The sequence below is a fragment of the Notamacropus eugenii genome, chromosome 2 (genome assembly GCF_028372415.1).
Source record: "Notamacropus eugenii isolate mMacEug1 chromosome 2, mMacEug1.pri_v2, whole genome shotgun sequence".
Taxonomy (NCBI): domain Eukaryota; kingdom Metazoa; phylum Chordata; class Mammalia; order Diprotodontia; family Macropodidae; genus Notamacropus; species Notamacropus eugenii.
The window spans coordinates 124,061,952-124,087,814 of NC_092873.1; the positions used below are offsets into that span (position 1 = coordinate 124,061,952).

The 25,863-nt window shown below is 37.9% G+C and overlaps 1 protein-coding gene across 1 annotated transcript in view; it reads right to left on the reverse strand.

Annotated features, from left to right (window-relative positions):
* Nucleotides 1-25,863, reverse strand: part of COL21A1 (collagen type XXI alpha 1 chain) — a 228,191-nt gene that overhangs the window by 129,526 nt on the left and 72,802 nt on the right. The window contains exons 2-4 of the mRNA XM_072642503.1: nucleotides 16,711-16,796; nucleotides 9,181-9,297; nucleotides 5,763-6,314 (exon numbers count right to left, since the gene is read on the reverse strand). Coding sequence (XP_072498604.1) covers nucleotides 5,763-6,314; nucleotides 9,181-9,297; nucleotides 16,711-16,762 — 721 coding nt within the window. The 5' untranslated portion in view covers nucleotides 16,763-16,796. The remainder of the gene's footprint in view (nucleotides 1-5,762; nucleotides 6,315-9,180; nucleotides 9,298-16,710; nucleotides 16,797-25,863) is intronic.

A 25,863-nucleotide genomic window follows, 5' to 3' on the forward strand; every position in this document is an offset into this window, starting at 1 on the left:
GCTCCAGCCTCACATCATTCGTAATGACTGCTGGACATCTCTCCCTAGATATCCTACAACCATCTAAAACAAAATTTACGAACAAACTCATTATCTGACCCTGAAAAACTTACCCACTACCTATCTTTTCAATTTCTTTTGAAATCCTTCCATTCATCCTGGTTCACACCTTGGAAGTCATTCTCTAATCTTCTCTCTTTCATCCTCCATTTGCAATTATTTACCAAGAAATATTTCCTTCTTTCCACTCACATACAACTACTTTAGCTCAGGCCCTCATCATTTCTTTCAGAAATGATTGCAACAGGCTCTTATTTGGTCTCCCTAACTCCAGTTCCATCTTCCATAAACTATCAGATTGGAATTCCCGAAGCACACACCTATGCATTTAACTCCCCTACACAGGAAGAATGAATGGTTTCATATCATGGAATGTGGGGTAACCTAAAATCTCCTGTTCTGTATTTAAAACCCTTCATAACCTATCTCTCTAGACTGGCTCCATATTAATCCTCCCCACCCCATTTGTGACTCCTTATTTTCCAAAACTTGATCTATCTGCTCCTCCACATATAGTATGTAATCCTAAGTCTCCTGGCTCTTTGTTTTTCCCCAAACTGTCCTTTATATTTGGAATGCTTTCCTTCCTCTTCACTTCTGTCTGTAATATCCCCAGTTTCATTCAAAATATCATTCACATTAAATCTCTTACATTAGACCATGTCTGATTTCCCCAGTCTCTTCAGTTGTATTCTTCACCACCATCCACTCCCCCACAATAATTGTTGCATTTTCTTTGTATATATTTTGCATTTACCTGTGTAAATTTCTCCCACAAATTAACCTGCAGTTATTTTTAGTTACTCATACATACATACATACATACATACATATATACACATATACATACATATAAACTACATTGTCTCCTCTTAGTAGAATGCAAGCTCTTTGAGGAAAGGGTTGTTTTATTTTTGTCTTTTTTTCTGTTCAGAGTCTAGCACAGTATTTGGTACACAGTAGGTACTAAATTAATGCTTGTTGACTGAAGTGCAATTTTAAAATTATTCATTTTATTCTGAATGAAATTTTATATCAACAGTTTATATATTTCATAGCTAAAAACTGATTCAATTCAAAGCTCAACAATTTATTGTACAGGATATTGAAATCTAGAAATCTAACAATAGTAAAAAGAGGTTCAGATGTAGAACCTAAGAACAAGGTATCTAAATATCCAGGTAGGAAAAAAATGCGGAGTGGGTAAGGAAAGGGGGAAAAAGCAGTTATATAATGTCCAAATAATATCTCAATTATTTAAACAGTATACAAATGACTTAAATTAGTCCAGTTGTTCCTCACTTTTCATAATTCTAGTACTCTAAAGAAGTTACCTGTACAAGGGTGCAACAGAGAAAGAGAGTGAGGCAGAGTAGCTAGCTTGAGTGAGAGAGGGAGGAATTTTGCCTAGGGGAGCTTGTTTGTGGGGTGGGCTAACGGAGAGAAGGCTTGGGGATGGCAGTGCTCCCTTTATTGGTAATATGTATAATGTGTATAAACTTCATGTTACCATCATGGAATTGGCTTTCTGGTATCTGAATAAATATTCTGGTTTCATCTTTGGGGAAGAGAGTTTATATTTTGCGAATTTACCTTGTAAATATTTGGTCTTCTCTGGCAAAGAAGGACGAACAAAACACAAACAGCATGCATATTCACAATGGCTGCTGTGGGCACCACACTGGAGTTATACTGGCCCACGGAAGTACTGAAGGGGTCATGAGTGGAAAAAGTTTAAGAAGCCCAGGTCTAGGCAATGCTCTAAGATTACAAATTGCAGAGAATGAGCTCATCTATCTCTACCAATGGTAAATTCCCTCACTGCAAATTTCTTATACCAGTGAAGTTACACGTCTAATCTCCATCCCTATTCACACAAAGTCATAAACCTTCAAATTGTACTTTTTTTTTTAAAGACATGGCCTGGTTTTTACTCCCTTATTCCTTTCCTTCCCCTGTGGAAGAACATCTGTCTGATGATACAGCTGCATCTAAGTCCCATTATAGCTCTTGCCAGCAAGGAAATCACTCTCAGGAGTACTGCTTGACTCAAGCCCAAGCTGTTCAGCTTTTTCCTGACTATATGGTTTACCTTCATGTAGAAATGGAGAACATCCAGGCATTACAGGGGGCAGCAAAGTCAAACACATTACTTCTTTACCTCTGTTCAAATATTCTTCATCAAATGAACAAAAGTGTAATGGGGGGGGGGGGGGGACACACTTCATAACCACAGAATTGTTAATCTCCTGAGATTTAAATTTATTTTGTATAATGGAGAAAATACAGGTCAAATTCTTGGAGTTTTTTTGACTATATGTGAAATTTTGTGCCAATTTCCAACCCCCCTCTCCTAAACATCCCATCAAGTAAGTGATTTAAGGGTTAAGAAATGAAATTGAAATTGAATGAGATGTAGTGAACAGAGAGGGTTTCACATAGGCAAGGGAGAATTAACAATTGGCGGGGCACTTACAGCCTGAAAGGAGAAAGTCTGCCCAACTCCCAAAGTCTATTCCAACCAAAACCTTAAATTCATGCTAGACAGAATAATGATCAAGAAATCCAATGAAAAAGTACAGCATATCTTCCTCCCCAAAATACATAAAAAGTAAGCCATGAATCCACAACAATAGGAAAGAGGGTTGGCCATCAGCAAAGCCAGCACCAGCACAAGCAAACAGGTCAGCAGCTTCCTAGACCATCATGACCAGGGATTAGATGAGCACAGGTAGCCTTCTGGGCTACAGGTGAACTTGAAACAGACAAAGGAGAGTTGAACACACACACACACACACACACACACACACACACATACACACACACATTGATGTAGAAATATATCAAACTCAAAGAAGAAACAAACAGGAGTACGGAAGAAGGGTTAAGAGGGAGAATAACACTAGACAAGAGACTCAAGCAAAAATAAATACTTCTGGTTCCTGAATGGGCTACGAAAAGAGGAAAAAAAGAAAAGCCAAGAACTAGAATCTAAAAAGAAACTAGAAAGTGGGGAGGATATTAAAAAATGGATAAACAACGTATTAATTGCAATAGAATATCATTATGTTGAAAGAAACAACAAAAGACATTATTTCAGAAAATGCTGGATAATATAAACTGATGCAAGTGAAGCGAGAAGAATTCAGAGAATTTACACAAGGACAACATTTTAAGAAAAACAATTCTGAAAGATTTAAGTTTTGATCAATGGTATGACCAGCCATGTATAATGAAGACCTACAACAAAAGAGAGGGGATGGACTCAAGGTACAGAAAGAAACACATTTTTGGACAAAGTCATTATGCAGGTACATCTTATTTAATTATACCTACTCACTGTAAGATTTTTCATTTTTAATTTGGGGGAGGAGAAAATGTTTCAATGATGGTGATAATAAATGTTGCTATTTAAACGTTTTTTAAATGTACGGAAGTGAATACAATGTTCAGAAAGCATAAGTAGGCAGAGTAGTTTTGAAAGCAATGTGTCAATTTTTTTTTTTTACCAAGCTGTATGAAATCGAGATTCACTGGATAATTCTCTTTTTATTGTGTTTTGCTATATTCTCTCTCTCTCTCTCTCTCTCTCTCTCTCTCTCTCTCTCTCTCTCTCTCTCTCTCTCTCTCTCTCTCTCTCTCTCTCTCTCCCTCTCTCAGACCAAACCTTAAATCCATTTCACTTTGGAGTTCAGATTGGACCACAATAGATCCCTGCCCAAACTCCCACTTAAGGCCATTCTGCCTCAGAGGGAATGTCAATAGTAACTGTTTCTCTTTTGACCAGCAAACCTGAGGGTCTTCCCCTCTCACTTTGACTTTTTTTTATTAAAGGGGCCATTCCTTGACACATTGCCTAAAGAGACATATTCCCTGAATGGATGTTACCCCATTCAAAGTGAGAATGTGAAAAGGCCTTAGTCTAAAAGGCCCAGGTCTCCCATTGCATCCTAGGCCATCCATCTCCAGTCATCCTGATGAATATCTGGTCACTGGATTCAGATGGCTCTGGAGGAGAAGTGAGGCTGGTGACCTGCATAGCCCTCCCTCACTCAATTCAAAGTCAAGTGCAAGTCATGTCATCATTTCTCTGATGTCATGGTCCTCTTTGAAAATGAAGAACGAACACAACAACCATGCCTGTTGGTCTTTATTTCTCTGCTTGTATTTTCTCTGTTGGTATATATGATTAAAGTAGATTGTTGACCCTTCAAAAGTTGCTTTCCTTTTAGAAAAGCAGATCTAAGAACCTGTGCTAGTAGGCCATCTCCTGGAAATGTCAAGGTGCTTGCTGCTACAGACAGAAAGAAGAATACTAAGTGTTGAAAGCAGAGAGTGTGAGAAAGAGTGTACTGAGGGAGAGTAGGAGATGGCTGAACAAGGGATAAGCTGAGCAGTTAGAGGGGACGCAGAATACCTAAAATACAAGTCATAAATGGAGGCAAAGAATGTTATTGTTTCTGTCTTTGTATCCCTAACACCTACATAGTGCCTTACCTGTAACATGTGCTTAGAATTATTTCTTATATTCATCAAAGCAGAAGTTGATTCTATTAGGAAAAAAGTAACCACACAGCTCTAATCAGCCTCACTACATATGTGAGCTATATATAGAGAGAGGTGATGATTGGCAATCATCTATGTGGCTCTCAAATTGTTGAAATAATAGTATCTGGGGATTCCTGATATATCATAAGCGGAAGCATAATAGTCATTTTTGGTTCTCCATCAAGAGACATGAAATGTGTGGTAAGGGAGGGAAGAAGCTGAAACTTGTTATTTTAATTAATTCTTTGTTAATTAGGTAATAACCTCAGTAGTTTGTGAGCTGCTATTAGAAAATTCTAAATTTCGATACCTCAGAACATGGTCCTCTAATCACCCTACTTTGTTATAGCACTAGTCAAAAGATTTATGGGAAATATCTACTCTGCTGAATGAATTCTTTGATAGAAATAATGTGGGATATTATGTAACATGTATTCACAATTAATAGGTAACAGTGGGAAAGGAACAGAAAGAGGGAAAAGAAGAGAAGTAAAGGAAAGGAAGGAAACAGTTTTTGCAGCAAAGGAACAATTCTAACTCAATTTTCTTGGAGTTTTTCCAAATAATGCTTTAAATTATTAAATTCTGTTGACTTATTTGTTATGGAAATTACAAATACAGAAAAGCAGAGCAGATTGTTTTTGGTATTAACAGAAAACACATTTTAGAGCAAAAATAAAACAAATATATCTGTGAAATTCATATTTTATGAAAATGAAGGGTAAGAAAAGTAAAATCAGTTTTACCATGAAATTATATTGGTATTCAAAACCTGAGAATAAAATGATAAAAAGTGAAATGATTTACCAAAATGTAGGATTACAGTTAGAGGTCATAGGAACAGTTAGAAATAAAACTTACTGGAAGCACATAATATGACTGTTTAATGTGATATTTTTCCCAACGTGGGGTTTTAGACAGAAATGAACTGTTTCTAAAGAAAGCATAACACAGCTGGAACCATGATAGCAAATTAGGGATTACTCACCTCAACTGTGTATATACCTAAGGAAAAACATTAAAAGAATTTTAACCATCAAATATCATTGTCAACAGCAGGATAGAGTTGAAGATAATTTCGCATTTTAAGGCAAAGTCTTGAGGCAAGTCAAAACTTATATTCTATATTTCAAAAATAAAAAGTTAAGATTTACCTTCACAAAGTTTCTGTTTTATTACTTCTCTTATTTTGGAAATTGCAATGTAATCTTCCACATAGAAGACATAGGTCGATGAAGGCTTATTGGCGATGGCTCTAAGTTCAGCATCTTCAGTTTCTGAACCAACACCAATGGCAAACAAAGTTATCTGATTGTCTCTAGCAGCTTCTGCTGCATCTTTCACTTCATCTTGGGATTTGCCATCCGTAAGAACAACTGCTATTTTAGTTAGAAATCTTGGTGACTTAGCAAAAAGATGGTCAAGGGCAAACTGAATAGCTTTTCCCGTCCTTGTGTTGCCACCCAAGTAATGAAGGGATTCCATTGCTTCTATTAACTTCTCTCCAGAATGGTGGCTTCCCAGGGGAATCTCAAGTACTGGGTAATCACTGTACTGTACCACACCAACTTGAATAAATTTTGGCCCTATATCAAAGTTATTTGATATATTGACAAGCCATTTTTTTACTATTTCAAAGTTTTCTGGGCCAACACTATAGGAACCATCTAAGATGAACACCAAGTCTGTTGGAGCTGTTCTGCAACCTAAAACAAAACAAACAAAAAAATATATACATACATATATATATACATACACACACACACACACATATATACATATGTATTATGTTACTACCCCTCCAAAAAAGAAAAAAATAACATATTGTGATTTTAGAAATATCAAGATATATAACAAGTACAAAAAAATTCACACTTAATAACTGTCCTCCAAATTGGTTTGGGGATGAGTGGTGGTCATTGAAATAGACAGGAATTAACTGAAAGAAAACCAAACACAAGGTTTTGCTATATAATAATTACTCATGTGATGTATGGAATGATTACACTCTTATTTTGAAGGGAAAAGTACTTAATTGTCTTCTGGGACAGTGTTGCAAAAGAAAGAAGGAAGAGAGGGAGGAAGAAAGGAAGGAAAGAAAGAAAGAAAGAAGGAAGGAAGGAAGGAAGGAAGGAAGGAAGGAAGGAAGGAAGGAAGGAAGGAAGGAAGGAAGGAAGGAAGAGTAGTCTTTTGTGAAGAACATTACCAGCACCATCCATCTACCCACTATTCTTTGTTCTTGCTACAACACCAACAACCTTCTATTCTACTTATATATGACCATGGTTTTGCGAAGGACTTTCAGTTTGGACACTGCAAAGTGACATGGCATTCTACTAAAAGTGGAATCAATGTGTAATACCTGGTTGATTTAATTCCCAACAATCCTCAGTAATTTCAGACCTTCGTTAGACTGTCTTAAATTACTCCAATAGCCCCTTAACTGTTTTCTCATATGATGTGGTGAAAAGAGTATAGGCTTTAGAGAAATGGGATTTGCACTGCAGCTTTACTACTTCCTATTCTTATAACCTTAGACCAGTCCAATTAACCTCTTAGAGCCTCCCCATTTGCAAAAATAAAGGAGTTAGATTCTATAGCATCAATGGCCCCTTCCAGGTTGAAATCTATCATCCTGTTATTCTTCCTCCAAAAAATGTTAGCCACCCGTATCTTATCCACCCTTCATGATGGTGACAGATTAATCTTCCTTACTTTTCAGATCTGATCAGATCTGTCCAGTTCTCAGAAACCTTTGGTCCCATAGACTACAGAACAATATCTAGACCTTCCCATAGTCTACAGAATACTATCTAAGTTCTGTAGTCTGTCAAAGATCTCCAAAGTTTAACTCCCAGATGCCAATTTGGTTCTTTCCTTTCCTCCCATTATTCTTTTTCTCATGCCCTAGACTACATAAAGCCTGGTCTAATCACCTTTTTAATAAGCATATCTCACATTTACTCTCCATTATGTTTCTGATTATGCCACTACCTATATCTGATATATACTACCCTCACCCTAATATTTGTTTGTTGCAATTCTACTCCACAAAAACCTCTCAAATGGCCCTCGCCATTAGAGGTCAGAAGCGGGCTCTTCATTTTTTCTAAACTCTCATGGCACTCATAATATTCCAATTTGTAATATTATTACATGTGTATATTTCTTATTTTCTCCATTGGACTGTAATCTCCTTGAGGGAAGAGGAGATTTTTTTTAAAAAATTATCTTTGAATCACTTTCAATACCTAACACATTTTTCTGCACAAAATATGTACTTAAAAATGTTGGCTGAATTAAATTGAACCAACCTTATTGTCCAAAACTCTATCTTCCTGTTTGTTATTGTTTCTATTAATGTAATTCTATAACATTCATCATACAATGGTAACTATCCTGGCATACTCTTTGATTTCTTCCAGCAAAAAAACATTAAAAAGTGATATTATTAGATAAGCACATAGCATTTGAAAAATTCAAAATACACAATCATTGTTAAGATTTTTTTTTCAAAATTTGCCTCTACATGTAGTATTCTTAAATAGAGAAACAGAAATGCACTGCATCTGGGAATATTGCACCCAATTCAGGTAGTCTCTGTCAAACCAATTCTGTTCAGAATTCTAGGGGTGAGGACATCCCAAAGTTCAACAGTAACTGCTAGTACAGAGTATGTTCACACCTCCCAAAATACAATCTACAGTTGTCTTTGGAAACAAGACAAAAGTGATAGGTAATCTTTGGATGATGAGAACTCCATTAAGGGAGCTATTCAGCATTTATGTTTCCTAAATACTGTGAAAACTCCTAATGTATAGACCTATCCGTGTTCACACATCACCTCACTCTGTGGTTTTCCTTTGTTTTGTTTTGTTTTTTCCCTTAGGGTGATGAATTACACTTGGTGGTCTCCAGTGTCTTTGCCTGTCTCCCACTCACAGCCACAAAGTATATATTTCATTCCTACATGGTTAGCCAACAATATGGGTGCAAAAACAGTCACTGCCATCTCTATTCCCAATTCTGAGCAAGTCTATCTGTACAATGTGGCAGACTCCTCAAATTTCTGCCTGTTTGTCAAGTTTGCCAACAGTATGATTTTATGTATTTGATATATAGACATTGCACTTTTTTTTTCCCTCAGCAGCATGGTTATTTTTCAAAGTCTAGAAAGGCAAAACCCAGAAGAAATACCACTATGATTTGAAAGGGTGTTACTTTTTAAACTATGATTTAGAAAGATGGTTGCTACTAGAATTCCCAGGAGAACTTTACCAGACATCGTAACTTACAGTTCTATATTTCTGAGGAAGTTCTTGGTATTGTTAAGTCAGGAATCATGGAAGAGTGACTTTCATGGGTTTCATTTCAAGGTGACTTTTGAGAGTCATCTTATAGACATGGAGAGGAATGGAATGACCCATGTGTTTCATCAAGTTGCCATGTGAAAACAAAGGTAATATGGAATTAACTCCCCTACAATAGTGTCAGAAATCCTTCAGTTTGGATTTCCATAGAATTTTATATTCAAACTGCAGCAAAAATAAATTGTGTAATCATCATTCTTACTTGATCTTATTTCACCATCTTCAGCTGATACAAAATCCTGAAGCAAGAGAATGAGAATTACTTGAACATATTTTCTGTGGTAAGCCATGTAGTCCTGAATATTGCAGTCTTCTTTACCTGGGGAAAAAGAAAAAAATGTAAACAGTTTAGTCCCATAAGAATAGATGAGAAATCTAATGGCATAGTGGATGAAAAACTGTCCCTGAAGTCAAGAAGAAGAGAGTTCAAGTCTTGCCTCTTACACAAACTGAACTTGTGTGAACATGGAAGAATCATTTAACTTCTCAAGGATCCAGTCAACTCTCTAAGAGTAAAAAGTTAAAGAGATGACAGTTTGCAACAGTGTGGGAGAGGCTCACTGGAAGTCAAGCTGAAATCATGGATCCAAGGTAAGAAACAAATCAAATGAGTAAATAAAATCTTTATATTTGTTTTTTTGTTTTTAAATTTGCCTTCCCCAAATTTATAACAAGTAAACCAATAAAATTTAGTTTCTTCCCAAAGATGAGACTTAAAAGTAGCTGTTATTTACAAATCTGTCTATATTCGATTACATAAATATATACTAAGCACAAAGGGTGCTCTGTTAGGTACTAGGAATACAAAGACAAAAACTATACCATTCCTGCCATCAAAGAGTTTACATTCTCTTTGGGAGGTGGAAGGGGAGTGGTATATAAAGATATGACATATACATGACTAAGTATATAAATCCTTGTTACATGTATAATATGAGCTAAGGAGTGGAGTAGAGTAACATGGGAGAAGAGAGACTACACAAAAAAGAGAAGGATAATTGAGAAGAAAACAATAAGTCAGGGGAAAAGAGCAAAAGATGGATCACTAAGGGCTATAATAAGAAACTGACATGTAAGCTGAATCTTCAAGGAAATGGAAAAGCAAGGAAGGAAAACGTGAAGGATAGAAGACAATCTAAGTAACTAAACAAATCAAAGATGAAATGGCATTGTGCATAATAACTAGTACTTCAATTTGACTAGAATGTGGTATCTACAAAGAGAATGATATGAAATATTTTAACATCTATATTGTTCAGTCCTGAAATAAATGGAAGCCATGAGTTGAGCAATAAAGTATCTTTATTTGAGATAACACGCTAGTAAACCTGCCAACCTGGGGGATACCCAGTGGATTTCCCAACCAAAGAGACCCATGAAAAAGTATTTATAATTTTAGAAGGAGAGATGGAGAAGGCAGCAAGGCATGGTCATGAGACCCCAGTGGCCCTTGGCAATCCAGGCAAGGAAAATCACTTCATTCTGGCTTTTATGAATCCCAATGGAAAAGGGAAAGAAAGCCAAGGGGGAAACCTGGCTTGAGCTGATTCTGTTTATCAGAAAACATTCTGAGGTGAAGGCTTGAAGACTCCAGGATGGAGATTTAAGGTGTGGCTCTGCTCAACCTAATCTCATTATTTTAAGGATAGGGATTTAAGACCATTACTGGAATTTTGAAGTTGTTGGGATGACTAAGAGGTTGAGGCAGTTCATGCTACAATCAGTATTAACATTTTTGCCTCATGATATTAAAACTATATTAACAATTTTGTCAATATCAATATGAAATAATTGAAAAAATATCTCAAAGGCAGGTTGTGAAGGACTTCACCTTCCAGTCTTTAGTGTTTGCATTCTATGCTAGAAAATAGAGAATCATTAAACATTTTGGAGCAGAGAAGTGAAATGATCAGACTTATTCCTTAGGAAGATTATTTTGACAGCTCTGGGAAGGACAGATTAGAAGGAACAGACTAGAAGTATAAGGAGGCTATTACAATATCAAGATAAAGGGTAATAGCCTGAATTAAAAAGTTGCAGTATGAACAGAAAGAAGGGGATGGATGTAAAAAGATGATGTGATGGAGAAATAAAAGGACTTAGCAACTGACTGGATAAGGGTGTGGGAAGAGTGAGTCAAAGGGAAAAATAAAAGAAGACTCTTAGAATTCAAAATTGGGTGACTGGGAGCAAGATAGTACAGTCAATAGAAATAAACTAGCATAGAAAAGGGGAAGGATTTAATGGAGGAAGGGGATGAATTGATGAATTATTCAAGTCTCAGGCAGTTCTAAATTCTTCAGTACAGTTTAGTGGACCAGATTTTAAATGTAGTAGTAGCAGGATAGGGGGTAAGGAACAAGGAGAAACTCAAATTAATCAATCATATATCGAAGGACAGAAGTTCATGAAGGACTGGGATTAAGATTAAGTGGTTGCTAAACCTAACAAAAGAGAAATGTATGAAACTGAAGTTTCTTTTTTCCCGTAAATTGAGAATAGTGTATATTATAGATCAATGGAGTCAAATTCAAATCAAAATAGGGGATATATGTGTGTGTGCATACACATGTGTGTGTATACAGCTCCCATTTCAATTTGAATTTGACACCACTGTTCCATAATAAATCACTATTCCCAACTGAGGGGGAGAAAGAGAAAATACATTAATATATGTATGCATACATATATATGTATCTGTATGGGTCACATAATGACTTAGAAAAGCACACATTAACATTATCTATGTTTAATTGTATTTTTATTCATTTCTTCAGGTAGTGTCTACCCGAAGCATTTGAAGACCCCATTCCCCCCACCCTCCAACTGGAATGAGAAGTTGAGAACAATACTTTTCCAATAGTCATGAAGGCAGCTGAAGTAGGTGCTGTGGAGCACTTGAAGTTTGGTTAGACATCCAAGATGCCAAGTTCATCCACTGTATCTCAAGCTATCACCAGTTGTCTTGACTCTTTCCTGCCAATGGACTGTGATGACTCTGGAAGAGAGTGGGACTGATGGCTTCATGTAACTCTGTCTCACCTTAAATCCAATCTATGTACAAATCAAAAGATATCACTCATACCATTTTACTATTTTTACCTATCTCCAAGTCCTGTGGCAACAGGTAAGTGACAATGCAGCAGATGCAGATACACTGGGAGCTGTAGTCACAACCCTGCACACAAGGCTACCCAGGAATACTTCCAGGAAAAATGGCTACCAGAAGACTTCATGTCAATTCAGATTAGAGTACTTCTCTGAGCAGGAAGTTTGTTGCTAACTTGGAGGGAAAGTTAAGCCAACAGTTGAAAAAAGTAGAGTAAAAAAGAAGTGGGCAGTTTTCAGAGATTTGGTATATAGCATTGTACTTGTTCATCTGGGTCAGAACACTAGTAAACATCAAGACTGGTTTGATGAAAATGAGGGGGAAATTCACAAGCTGCTAAATGAAAAATGAGAACTCACAGGGGACACTAGCAGGATAGTTCATCTATCTCTAAGAAGGCAGTATTTAGTTCTATCAAAAATAAAGTACAAGGGGGCGGAGCCAAGATGGCGAAATAGAAAGACGCATATACACATAGCTCCGAACACACAAACCACAGAATGGCTAGAGGGGACCAAGCCAGGGTGAATTCTGCACCCAGAGACCACGGAGTATTGGAGCGAGGGAGATTCCTGCTCCGGAGAGACCTGCGGACCTCTCGCGGGGGGTCCTTCGCGCTGCGGACTGGGCGCCAGGACGGGGAGCGGAGTGCGGCCCTGCCGCGGCCACGACACTGAGGGGAGGAGATCCAAGAGGGCTACGGGGACGGGATCTCCAGCGGCCACGCGGGTCCCCCCACCCACAGAGGGACCTGCAAACCTCTCGCAAAAGGTCCGTCGCTCTGCAGACATGGAGCCCAGCCCGGACCTGCGGCGGCAGCGGTGGAGGCCACGGCTCCGAGAGGCACAGATCTGAGAGGGCTCCAGAGGCGGGATCTTCAGCGGCGGCAAGGGCCCCCCCACCAACAGGTGACTGATGGGGGTGGGTGAGAGAGTCTCTTTGGCGGGTTGAGATGGGAGTGGGGTGCCCCCAAGCCTTGGGCCCCCCCCCGGGAGGTGGGGGCTGAGAGGCGGCTGCGGACGGGGGCTCCCCAAACGGGCAGGAGCCTGGATCCATTGTGGAAGGTCTGTGCATAAACCCCCAGAGGGAACTATGCCTGAGAGGTGGCCCTGCCCCTGACCACCTGAACTTAATTCTCACACTGAATAGCAGCCCTGCCCCCACCAAAAATCCTAAGGTGGGAAGCAGCATTTGAATCTCAGTACCCAAACGCTGGCTGGGAGGACCAGGAGGCGAGGTGGGTGTGAGGAGAACATTCAGAGGTCAGGCCACTGGTTGGAGAAAATGCCAAGAAAAGGGAAAAGAAATAAAACTATTGAAGGGTACTTTACCGGAGAAAAGACACTTCCTCCCTTCCTTTCTGATGGGGAGGAACAATATTTGCCATCAGGCAAAGACACAGAAATCGAGGATTCTGTGTCCCAGCCCACCCAATGGGCTCGGGCCATGGAAGAGCTCAAGAGGAATTTTGAAAATCAAGATAGAGAGGTAGAGGAAAGACTGGGAAGGGAAATGAGAGGGATGAGGGAGAAGCATGAAAAGCAGATCAGCTCCCTGCTAAAGGAGAACCAAAAAAATCTTGAAGAAATTGGCACCTTGAGAACTAGCCTAACTCAGCTGGCAAGGGAGGTGCAAGGGGCCAATGAGGAGAAGAATGCTTTCAAAAGCAGAATTAACCAAATGGAAAAGGAGATTCAAAAGCTCACTGAAGAAAATAGATCTTTCAAAACTGGAATGGTACGGATGGACGCTAAGGACTTTTCGAGAAAGACAGATATCTCAGAACATACCGCGCAGATTCGAAAAATGGAAGATAATGTGAAATATCTTATTGGAAAAACAACTGACCTGGAAAATAGAATCAGGAGAGACAATGTAAAAATTGTGGGACTACCTGAAAACCATGATCAAAAGAAGAGCCTAGACATCATCTTCCATGAAATTATCAAGGAAAACTGCCCTGAGATTCTAGAACCAGAAGGCAAAATAAATATTCAAGGAATCCGCAGAACACCACATGAAAGAGATCCAAAAAGAGAAACTCCTAGGAGCATTGTGGCCAAATTCCAGAATTCCCAGGTGAAAGAGAAAATATTGCAAGCAGCTAGAAAGAAACAATTCAAGTATTGTGGAAATACAATCAGGATAGCACAAGATCTGGCATCCTCTACATTGAGGGATAGAAGGGAATGGAATAGGATATTCCAGAAGTCAAAGGAACTAGGACTGAAGCCAAGAATCACCTACCCAGCAAAACTGAGTATAATACTTCAGGAGAAAAAATGGTCTTTCAATGAAATAGAAGACTTTCAAATTTTCCTGATGAGAAGACCAGAGCTGGAAAGAAAATTTGACTTTCTAACACAAGAATGAAGAGAACCATGAAAAGGCGAACAGCAAAGAGAAATCATAAGGGACTTACTAAAGTTGAACTGTTTACATTCCTACATGGAAAGACAATATTTATAACTCTTGAAACATTTCAGTATCTGGGCACTGGGTGGGAGTACACACACACACAAGCACACACGCACACATACATAGAGAGAGAGTGCACAGAGTGAATTGAAGAGGATGGGATCATATACTAAAAAAAAAAAATGAAATCAAGCAGTGAGAGAGAAATATTGGGAGGAGAAAGGGAGAAGTTATATGGGACAAATTATCTCTCATAAAAGAGGCAAGCAAAAGACTTATTAGTGGTGGGATAAAGAGGGGAGGCAAGAGAAAAACATGAGGTCTACTCTCATCACATTCCACTAAAGGAAAGAATATAATGCACACTCATTTTGATAGGAAAACCTATCTCATAATACAGGAGAGTGGGGGACAGGGGCACAAGCAGGGTGGGGGCGAGGATGGAGGGGAGGGCATGGGGAGGAGAATGCAATACGAGGTCGACACTCATGGGGAGGGAAAGGACCATAAGAAAATAGAAGTAAAGGGGGACAGGATAGGATGGAGGGAAATATAATTAGTCCTATACAACACAACTAGTATGGAAATCATTTGCAAAACTAAACAGATATGGCCTATATTGAATTGCCTGTCTTTCAAGGGGAAGGGGTGGAGAGGGAGGGAGCTAAGGAGGTTAGAACTCAAAGTGTTAGGACCAAATGTAATGTTCTTACCACTGGGTAACAAGAAATACAGGTTAAGGGGTCAAGAAAGCTATCTGGTCTTACAGGACAAAAGAGAAGATGGAGACAAGGGCAGGGAGGAAGGATAGAGGAGAGAGCAGATAGGTCACAGGGGCAATTAGAAAGCTCGGGTTTGGGGGAGGAGGGGATAAAAGGGGAGAAAATTTGTAACCCAAAATTGTGTGAAAATAAATGTTAAAAATATAAAAAAAAATATAAAGTACAAGTTAAGCTTAGAGAGATGCAGGATTCTTGGCTCAGGAAAAGGCAGATGAAATTCAGTTTCATGCTGATTCTAACAATCCAAAGCACTTTTATGATGCCCTGAAGGCTATTTATGGACCAAAGACCTATGGTGCAACTCAACTACTCAGTGCTAATGGAGCCACATTGATTAGTGATTAGGCATGATCCTAGAGAGATGGACTGAACATTTCCATAGTGTTCTCAACAGACCATCGTTAATCAATGCTGAAGCCAATGACCATTTATCTCAAGTTGAAGTCAATCCCTCTCTATACAAATTTCCAACTAAAGAATTTTCAACTGGTTTTGAATGCCATTAGGCTCCTCTTCTCTGGCAAAATACCTGATGTTCATTCTATTTCAGTTGAGATCTACAAGGTCAGAAGTTCATTGCTTATACAAAAACTGACTGATAACTTTACTGGTTATATGTCAATTTAAGGATGCCTCCACTGTCCATCTCTATAAATGTAAAGAAAACAGATTCTCCTGTGAAAATTAGAGGAAGAATCGCTCAGTCATTGCTGGCAAGATTCTTGCCAGAGTCCTCCTTTTATGAGGCTGATCCTTCACCTGGAAGGTGCTCATTTACCTGAGAGCCAGTGTGGCTTCAGAAGCGCTGAGGAATAGTTAATATGGTGTTTGCTGCCTGACAACTCCAGGAGAAATGCCAAAAGCAGAACAGAAGCCTGACCAAGGCCTTTAACAGTCAGTCATAAGGGCTTATGGAAAATTCTGTCAAAATTTGGTTGCCCAGAGAAGTTCATCAGTATTGTACATCAATTGCATGACAGCATGCTTGCCTGGGTTCTGGAAAATGGATGACCCTTGCTTTCCCAGTCACCAATGGAGAGAAACAAGGTTGTGTTTGCTACCATGCTTTTTAGCATGCTGTTTTAGTCATGTTGTCAAATGCTTTCAATGAGGACAAACACAGACTCAAAGGCAGCTACCACACTGATAGTAAATTCTTCAATTTGCAAGGGTTAGAAGCCAAGATCAAAGTGAAGGTAGTATTGGTGCATTTTTTGTTTGCAGATGATTGTGTATTCAGTGAAATCTTTGAAGCTGAGATGCAACAAAGTATGGATTGATTCTCTGCTGATTGTACTAATTTTGGCCTAACAAGAACAAGAAAACACAACTACTCCATCAGTCAGCACCACACCATCCATACAAGGAACCATTGGCTACAGCAAATAGAGAAGTTTTGAATGCTATGGATAAGGTTACTTACCTTGGCAGCATACTTTCCAGGGATGTACACATTGATAATAAGGTTGATACATGCATTGCCAGAGCTATCTCAGTATTGGAGAGGCTCTGAAGGAAAGTGTGGAAGAGAAGAGGTATTAGAATGACTGCCAAATTGAAAATCTACAGAGCCATTGTGCTGACTTCATTGTTGTATGCCTGTGAAACATGAAGAGTATACCAATGCCATGCCAGGAAACTGAATCACTTCCATTTGAGTTATCTTAGGAAGATGCTGAAGATCACCTGGCAGGATAAGATATCAGAGACTGAGGTCCCTTCTCAAACTAAACTGCCAAACATTCAGACTCTACTACAAGGAGTGCAACTCCAGTGGGCTGGCCATGTTGTCTGAATGCAAAACGAATGCTTGCCAAAAAGACTATTTTATGGAGAACTCACACTGGGCAAGCATTCACCTGTCAGAAGAAGTGACACAAGGACACTCTCAAGGTCTCTTTTAAGAACTTTGGAATTGATTGTGTGACATGGGAGACACCAGAGAAGGTGCTATGCTCTACAAGCAAAGTAGAATTAAAGTACCTCAAAAGAAACGAGATGCACAAATTTACAGAATCCACCCCAAATGTTCACATGGACTATATGTGCACAACCTGTGGTAGAACATTCCAAGTTCATATTGGTCTGATCAGCCACAGTCAGACAAAATGAAACTTGACTCTGGCATAGTGATGTCACTTTGGTCCTCTTTGAGAACTAAGGACAACCACTATTTATTTGTTAAATATTTCTCATTTATATTTAGGTTCAGTCCACACTTCATAATATTCTAGGTCACATTTGGGTCCATGTGTTTGATATCTATTATATATACAATGCACCAGAATGGGCTACTGCATTAGAGATTACTTGGAAAGGAACTACATAGCATCAATGCTTCCATAACGAGGACACAGAATTAGCCTTATCTCCCTTCACAAAATCTAGTATCTTCTTGTAATGATCTGTTAGCCCTACTTGGTCACTGTTTGGGCCTTGATTGGCTTAGAATGAATGCAAATAACAATTGTCTCTGCTTTGGCCAAAAACGTTAAGGGTCTTCCCCTCTCAGAGATTTTCTTTTTAAGGCCATTCTTTGCCTCATTTTTTATTAAACCCTAAAATCACTGAATGGGCCCTGCCTCAGTGAAACTGAGTCCTGTGAAAGACCTTAGCTTGAAAAGGCCAAGGTCCTCCACTGCATCTTGGCCCCTCTCCAATTGTCCAGATCCATATGTCGCCATTGGACCAGAACAACTGGTGACTTTGCACAGCCCTCCCTCACTTAAATCCAATTCACTTGCACATCATGGCTTCACCTCCTCAATGTCATGGTCCTCTTCGAGAAGGAAGCACAAACAGCAGCAGCATCTCTATTCATAATCTTATAGCAGCCAGGTAAAGTCCTTCATTGCTATTAATTAATTTTCACTATTTGCTACCTTTTACTTTTTCATACAAATTGAGAAAAGTACCCTGCCCCATTACCCCCCCAAAAATTCAAAAATTAACATGTTTGAATTTGGAATGTTTTTGTACATAGTTTTGATGATGGCTGTTGTCTGATTGGAGAATTTCTAAAATGAAACAAATAAAAAGAAAAATGAAAGTCCCATCATCTCAGAGAATAGATTCAATGGGAGCTATGAAGTTGGGCAGAATGGAAGACCTGGACTTCAGCCCAAGAAATCTTACTTGAGGATTATTTTCTATGAGAGAGGTAGAAAGGATCACCTGTCTGAGTGCAAATACTACCTAAGTTAGGTGTCTTGTCACATTTCTATTTCTAGTTCATGCTTTCCTTGAGCATGAACTATGCTAATAATTCTATGCTTTGGACTCTTCTGCAGGATAGAGGGTAGGGAGGAAGTTATGAGTGGAATAAGGGCAAAATAAACAATACTAACTAGCGCTAACAAAGCCTATTGTTACCCTGCAATATTATTTTTGACCTTTATGTGAGTAATATCATCAGGATGCCCCTTTTCCTAATTTTCATATCATTAAAGATCCTGTTGCAGGTTGTCACCATTGCTGAAAATCAGAATGAATCAATTAACCAAGTGGCTTTTAAACACCTACTGTGTGTCATGGTGATGGTTAATAGTGCTCACTAATTTCTAAAAATATGTATTGATACATTGTATTACTTTCAAAGCTTATTTGAAACAACACACACCCAGATGAACCTTTTCTTGATATTCGCCTAGTTCCTAAAGTCCTTTCTCCCAAAATTACCATTTATTTATTTTTATATATTCTGGATATAATTGTGCACATGTTGCCTCCATCAATAGAATATAAACTCCTTAAGGACAGGAACGTTATTCTTATCTCCTCAGCTCTAGTCTTACAAATAGTAAAAACTTAAGAAATACTTCTTATTTATTGACTGTAGTGAAAAAAAATGCTACACTTAGAAACTCTAGACTTGGTTCAACTCCAAGCTTTGTCACTTCTTCTGAGTAAACTTGAAAAATTCACTTTACCTATTCAGACCATGATTGTTCTCATTCATAAAAGGTGATTAGATTTGATGAGATCTGTAGTATCCTTCAGCTCTAAATCACTGATTCTACTTTTTTTGAAAGTAGAAAGCTTGAAAGCTTCTTGAAGACAGGGAAAACATCTAAAGCTCTTTTAAAATATCCTAATAGTCACTAGCATAATGCTGGGCACCAAGTGTACAATCTAAGATTGATTTGATGTGTTATATCAGCCAGACCCTAAATAATTAAAACATTTAGAGCATGAGATAATCTAACCTATTTTAGAGTATTCAAAATTAGGGAAGATCAAAAAGTACAAAATCAAAAAATAATAAATGTTGTGATTAGCATAATAGAAGCAAAACAAATCACCCAAACAAAATCCTACACAAAATACATCCCCCAAAAGAGTTAGTGTTAACAAAAAGAATGGATCCCTCCACTTTGATAGTAGGTACTACCCTTGACCATTGTTATTAGCAGAATGTTGCTGCCTATTAATATGGACTTTATTTATATGGTTGAAATTTATCTCTGCCTTCCTCAGTCCACATCATGTCATAGAGGTTTCCCCAGTGTGGTACAGTGGAAAAAACATTGGATTTACAGAGAATGTGGGTTCCAGTTCCACATTTATTACATCATCTGTGTGGTATCGGCCAAGTTGCTGCTAAGTCACTCTAGACCTGTTTCCTCATTTATAAAATGGTGACCAATGTCCCTTTCATCTCTAAATCTATGATCAATTTTTTATTGTTTATATTTCTCTGAATTCTCCATATTCACCATTCCTTAAGGAAAAGTAACATCTTAGTGCATTCAGGTACCACAATTTTTCCAGCCATTTTTCAGTCTGACCCATTCCTGAAAACATTGCTGAACTACTACCCTTCAATCCTTTTGTAACCAAAATTATCTGATTACGTTCCTGTAATGCTGTTTCTAACTTTTTTTAAAAATCACGAATACTATGTCTATAAAAATGTTTCTTATTGTCAATAAGCCCTTTGGGTTACAATCCTAGCTGTGGAATCTCAAGAAATCAGCCTCAGTGGGTCAAAGTAGATCAACAGTAACACTTCCCTTATTACTCCAAATGTATTTAAGGCAATCTTAAATGAATCCATAAGTTTACCAGTTAGTGTTGATGACTTTTCATTTTCAAGGTACTTTTCCAGGGCTTATCTCATTCCCTTCTCACAACTCTATAAATTAAGAAGGTGGAGTGAATGTTTGACTTGGAGTCAGAAGGACCCAAGTTCAAATGTTGTCTTAGATACTTATCAGCTGTGTCAGTTTCCTCATCTGAAAAATTCAGATAATAACCGTATCTGCCTCAGGGAATTATGAATATAAAGCCTGCGAAATGCTTTGCAAACCTGAAAGCATTATATTATTCATTACATTGTTATTCCCATCATTATTTTCATGCCCATGTCTTATATGAAAAAAGTGGAGGCTCAGTTCAGTCAATCAGCAAACATCCAAGACATAAAATGACTTGCCTTAGGTCACACTTGTAGGAAGTGATGGATTCAGAATTAAAACTAATTTTATCAGATTTAGTCTGGTGCTTTTTCTGCTACAACACCATCAGTCTCTAAATAATGTTATTCTGTCCCTGATATTAAAAAAATAGTTAACAGTTTCCTTCATTTTTGCTAAGGAGAGATAAATTATAAAAACCACTTTGTTAGCCAAATTAAAATTTTAACTGGCAAAATATAACTAGATATATCATATAAATAGTTTGTATTCAATGTCAGACAATAGAAAACAGAGTAGTATTTTTTCCCAGGAAGCTTCAAGACCTATATTCAAAACACAATCTATTTTTTCTCAGATTTAATAAAAACTTAGAATTAGACTGCTTTTCTCGATTAGCAGCAATCTACAAATTATTTTAACCCATTGTTTTTATATCCAATGGGTGTGTGTACCTATTGTTTATACACAATGGGCATTTATACCCATTGTGTTTATATGAATCCCAAATGATTTTTAAAGTCAATTTTCCTCAAATTCTATCTAATTAAGTACACTGACTACCTAAATGAACTATTCTCACTTATTCTTCCAAATGATACAAGAAGCAGTATGGCTTAGTAGATAGAATTCTGGACTTGGAATTAGGAAGATCTGCCTCAGATCTTACTACCCTCTATGACTTCTTGGGCCTTATACTTTAACTTTTATTCAGGGCTTCCTGCCTCCAGGTCCAGGGCTCTATCCAATATGCTACCCAAATGCCTATAATATAATAAATACATATCTTCTCTCATTGGTTTGTCACCTAAGCAAACAATAGAGAGAACAAGTATTTGCTTGAGCATCAGGAGAAATGAGCTAAAGTTTCAGTAATATTTATCCTAACAGTCTTTGAATCTATCTATAGTTATTGCCCTGACTTTGCTGATAACTAGCAGTGACATTAAGGAAGTTATTGTACTTCTTTGAGCTTCACATTATCTGTTCAAAGAGGCTTGGCTGAGACGATCTCAAAGCACTAAACTAACTCTGTAACATGTCACCTATCAACACATATCACACATTAGATGTGACTCTACTATATAATTGTATTACTTCCAAGAATTTGAACTTCAAAATGATATTCTCCAACCATAGCTTCTTAACCTTTCAACACCTCCCTTTAATTCATTCATACTAAACCCATCTTCTACCATCATCAAGGCCCATCCCTATAGTCTTCCTCAGTTTGGCTTTCCTTACCTCTATACTTAACTTTGACCCCATGTTCTACTATTTAACAATCATTTATAGACACCACTTGAGAATTCCTGACATTCCTGACCTGAAGCCAATGTATACACTATCATTATAAGGTTGAGGAGAGAGTTTGGGAGAGCTAGTTCAGATTAGAAAGAATTCACTTAGACCTCTTTAGCCAAAGGGAGCTTTATTGACGTAAAAGCAGCAGGCTAGCTCTGGAAGGACTAACAATTTATAGAAGGATAGGGTAAATTTTATGACCCAGGATGGGGGAGGGGAGACAAGGAATTTCATGGTCCAGGATAACAGGAAAGTTTTATGGTATTCCAAGATAAGGGGAGACTTTAGGGTGCCAGAGAAAGAGCAACTCAACCCTTAGCTCATCTTTGTATCAAGAGTAGGGCACCTCTAGAGGATAAACCAGTGAAAGGGCAGCTCAACCTTTAGGGCACGTTCCTATCCACATCATTTTCCCACTCAACCACTAGGTAGGAGAAATCTTTGTGGGGGAAGGGGAAGAAAAAGGGGTAAAAGTCACTGTTTTTAGAAGCTGCTTCTTGCTGAACAGGAGCAAAGAATGCACCTCAATAATGCTTTCACTTTTAATTCTGCCCTGCTCAACACTGCTGGAGAAAGTTATGAAATGGAGCTGATTTCACCCACAACAAATTTAAGATAGAAAACTTCAGGTGGGCACTCACTGCTTCCAAATAAGCATTTTTCTCATCTCTTCTTGATTAATCTTATCTCCTCCCTGACAGTGATGGATTCCACATTCTTTCTCTAATCAAACTCCCATCACACCCTCTATACTTACAGTAGATGCTATAGCCTTCTTACATATTTCAATGAGATTAAGGCCATCATACAAGATCTCGTTTAACACCAGTCTTTGCTTTTCAAATAAGCTAAGTGCCATCATATAGTCTTTTGTCCTTCCTTATTGTCTTAAAGCAAGAACCTCTGGAATAGGTGATATTACTGATCCCTACCCCCTTTAGTTGTCCCCTCTCTTCTTATCTTTTCTCCTTCATTTCTACAGCCCCTTCTTAACTGTCACCTTAAATGGTTCTTCATATTCTTCATAACAGAGCAAGGTTTCATTATTTCTTTTTACTTATTTCCCAATATTTTATCTTAGTCTATCTTCTCCCCTCTCTCTACATTCCATCCCTAGGGAATTATGATCATTCCTGTGGCTTCAGCTAAGAAGATAGTACCAAATTCCAAATCCACATTTCCAATCATTCTGTCTCTCATGAGGTATCCCCAAATGCCTATAGGAAAACTCTACTTAGCCATGTCACCAGCACGTCAAACCCCTCAAACCCAGTGTGTCCAAAAATAAGCAAGTTTTCTTTTCCTCTCTCCCAAAAAATCTATTTCTTTAATTCAATGAGAAGTATCCTTACATACTCAACTTTTTATCTTTGAAGTCTTGATATTATCTTTATATCTTTTCCCTTTCCTCCCCATTTTTCACAGTTACTAAGTCTTTTCACTCTCTGAGGAGTGTAGGTAGAAAGGTAGATAGATAGATAGATAGATAGACAGATAGATAGGTAGATAGATAGATAGATAGATAGATAGATAGATAGATAGATAGATAGATAGATAGATAGATAGATAGGTAGGTAGGTAGGTAGGTAGGTAGGTAGGTAGGTAGATAGATAGATAGATAGATAGATAGATAGATAGATAGATAGATAGATAGATAGATAGATAGATAGATTGATAGACAGACAGATGATAGATATAGATATTGTGTATACATACATAACACAGGCACACACACACACACACACACACACACACAGAGTAAATGCAAATTAACTTCCAAGGTACCCGAGCAGTACTTTGTAGGAAGCTAGGGATTTAGGAAGGAAAAAGGAAGAATATCAATGGTACAATAGACAGACTGTGTAGATTCAAAGAGGTGGGGTGGGAGGATGTTATAAAAGGGGAATTACAAATAAGGCAGTTAGGTGGGAAAATGCAGTATATGAAGGAGAGTTATATGCAATCATTTTAGAAAGATAGTCTAGAAACAGATTATGAAGTGATTTAAATTCCCAATAGAGAATTTCCTACTTTGTCCTCCAGACAATACATTGACACTCCTTGAACAGAGAAGTGATATGGTACTGTGTTTTAGCCATATCAACTGGCTACTGTGTGGAAGATGAATTTGGGGAAGAGAGAGGTTGGATGCAAGGAGAATTATTAGGTGGTTACTTCCATAAGCCAAGCAAGACATAATGACTATGATCTGGAATATTGTGGCAGCTATGTGATTAGAGAGAAAAAAAGATGGATTTAGAGGCTGTTGTGGTGATAAAATCAGCATAATTTACCCACTAACTGGATATAAGGGGTGATGGGAGAATAAAGAGTCAAGGGCAACTCCAGAGTTAGAATGATAAGAAGGAAGATGGTATCCTAGATATAAATGGGCAAGTTAGGATCCTGAGTTTTTTGATAATTCTTGAAGGACCTAATCTAAAGGGTATTTGTGAAAAAGTTGCTTTGAAAGCTATAAAGTGACATAAATGTGAACTACCCTTCCTTTATTTTTTCCTTCTGGAAGATAAGGGAGGTAAATCAAAGAATAGGAAATAAAAGTTTCCCAATATGATTGTCAATTTTAAGTGCTATTTCAAAATTTAGTTCATGAAGTTGGCTATAAATTTTCAGAGAGTAAAAGCTAAAACTAGGACACATGCAGCAAAGCCTCTCTTAAAACAAATTACATCCTTAAGCAGAACATGATTAGTGGAGATACTGTATGTGAATTAGGATGCAAAGTTGTATGTGATATCTAGTCAATGACTTCCTGGTTTTCCAGCTCCGTAAGAAAAATCATCAGGAAGAAATAGTGGAATGGATGCCAAGAGAAATGATATTATCACACTGGAGAAAGATGCATTAAACTTCAGAGATATGTGTGTGTTATCAGTTTTATTAAAACTGTCACTAGTAGAAACAAATTCTGTTTTAGCAAAACCTGCTATTAAAGATACTTCGTTAGGCCACAGGTCAAATTATGTCCCTAATAAGCTTAGAATTAGGAAGACCTAAGTTCAAATCTGGCCTCAGACATTTATTCTTTGTGTGATCCTGGGCAAGTCATTTAACCCTTTTTGCCTCAGTTTCTTCATCTGTAAAATAAGATGGAGAAGAAAATGGCAAACTACTTTAGTACCCTTGCCAAGAAAACCCCAAACAGGGTCACAAAGAATCAGATGTAACTGAAAACAACTGCACAGTAACAACAATCTTCACGATATATCACACATTTGAATGAAAATGAATAGAGGGCATAAGAAACTGTTTATTAAGTACTATGTGTGCCAAGCACTATGTTGTGTTGCAGATGCCAAAACAAAAGGAAAGATATATCTCTGTCTCCAATGAGATTATATTCTACTGGAGAGAAAAGCAACATGTATTAGGGAGTAGTGGCCAGGGAAGGCTATTTTGGTTTGAAAAGTTACAGAGATGGTGAGCAGAGACCTTAGGGAGTAAGATGACATTCCCTTTCCATTAGCAATAAGAACATTAACTTGATTATAGTTCCAGAACTGGAGAGAACAGAGAACAGTAGAACAGCTGAAAAGATGCCTAGGGAATAAAGAGAAATATGATTGAAGCCTACCCACTACCTACTGGAAGAGTAGGGCCCTAGGGTAGATGTTGTTGAGTCAAGTCCTCCAGGGCAAGGTCTCTGGTCCAGGAGGTAAAGCAGCTGGTGAGATTTAAAGCCACTGAAATCACTCCATTTTTAGGTCTTAACCAGACCTTCTCATCAGATCATTATAAACAACTCCTAACTATTCTTTCCTGACACAGAAAGATAATGCACTTATTAATTATGTACTATGTATCTGAAATTGTATTAAACATTAGAGAATACAAAT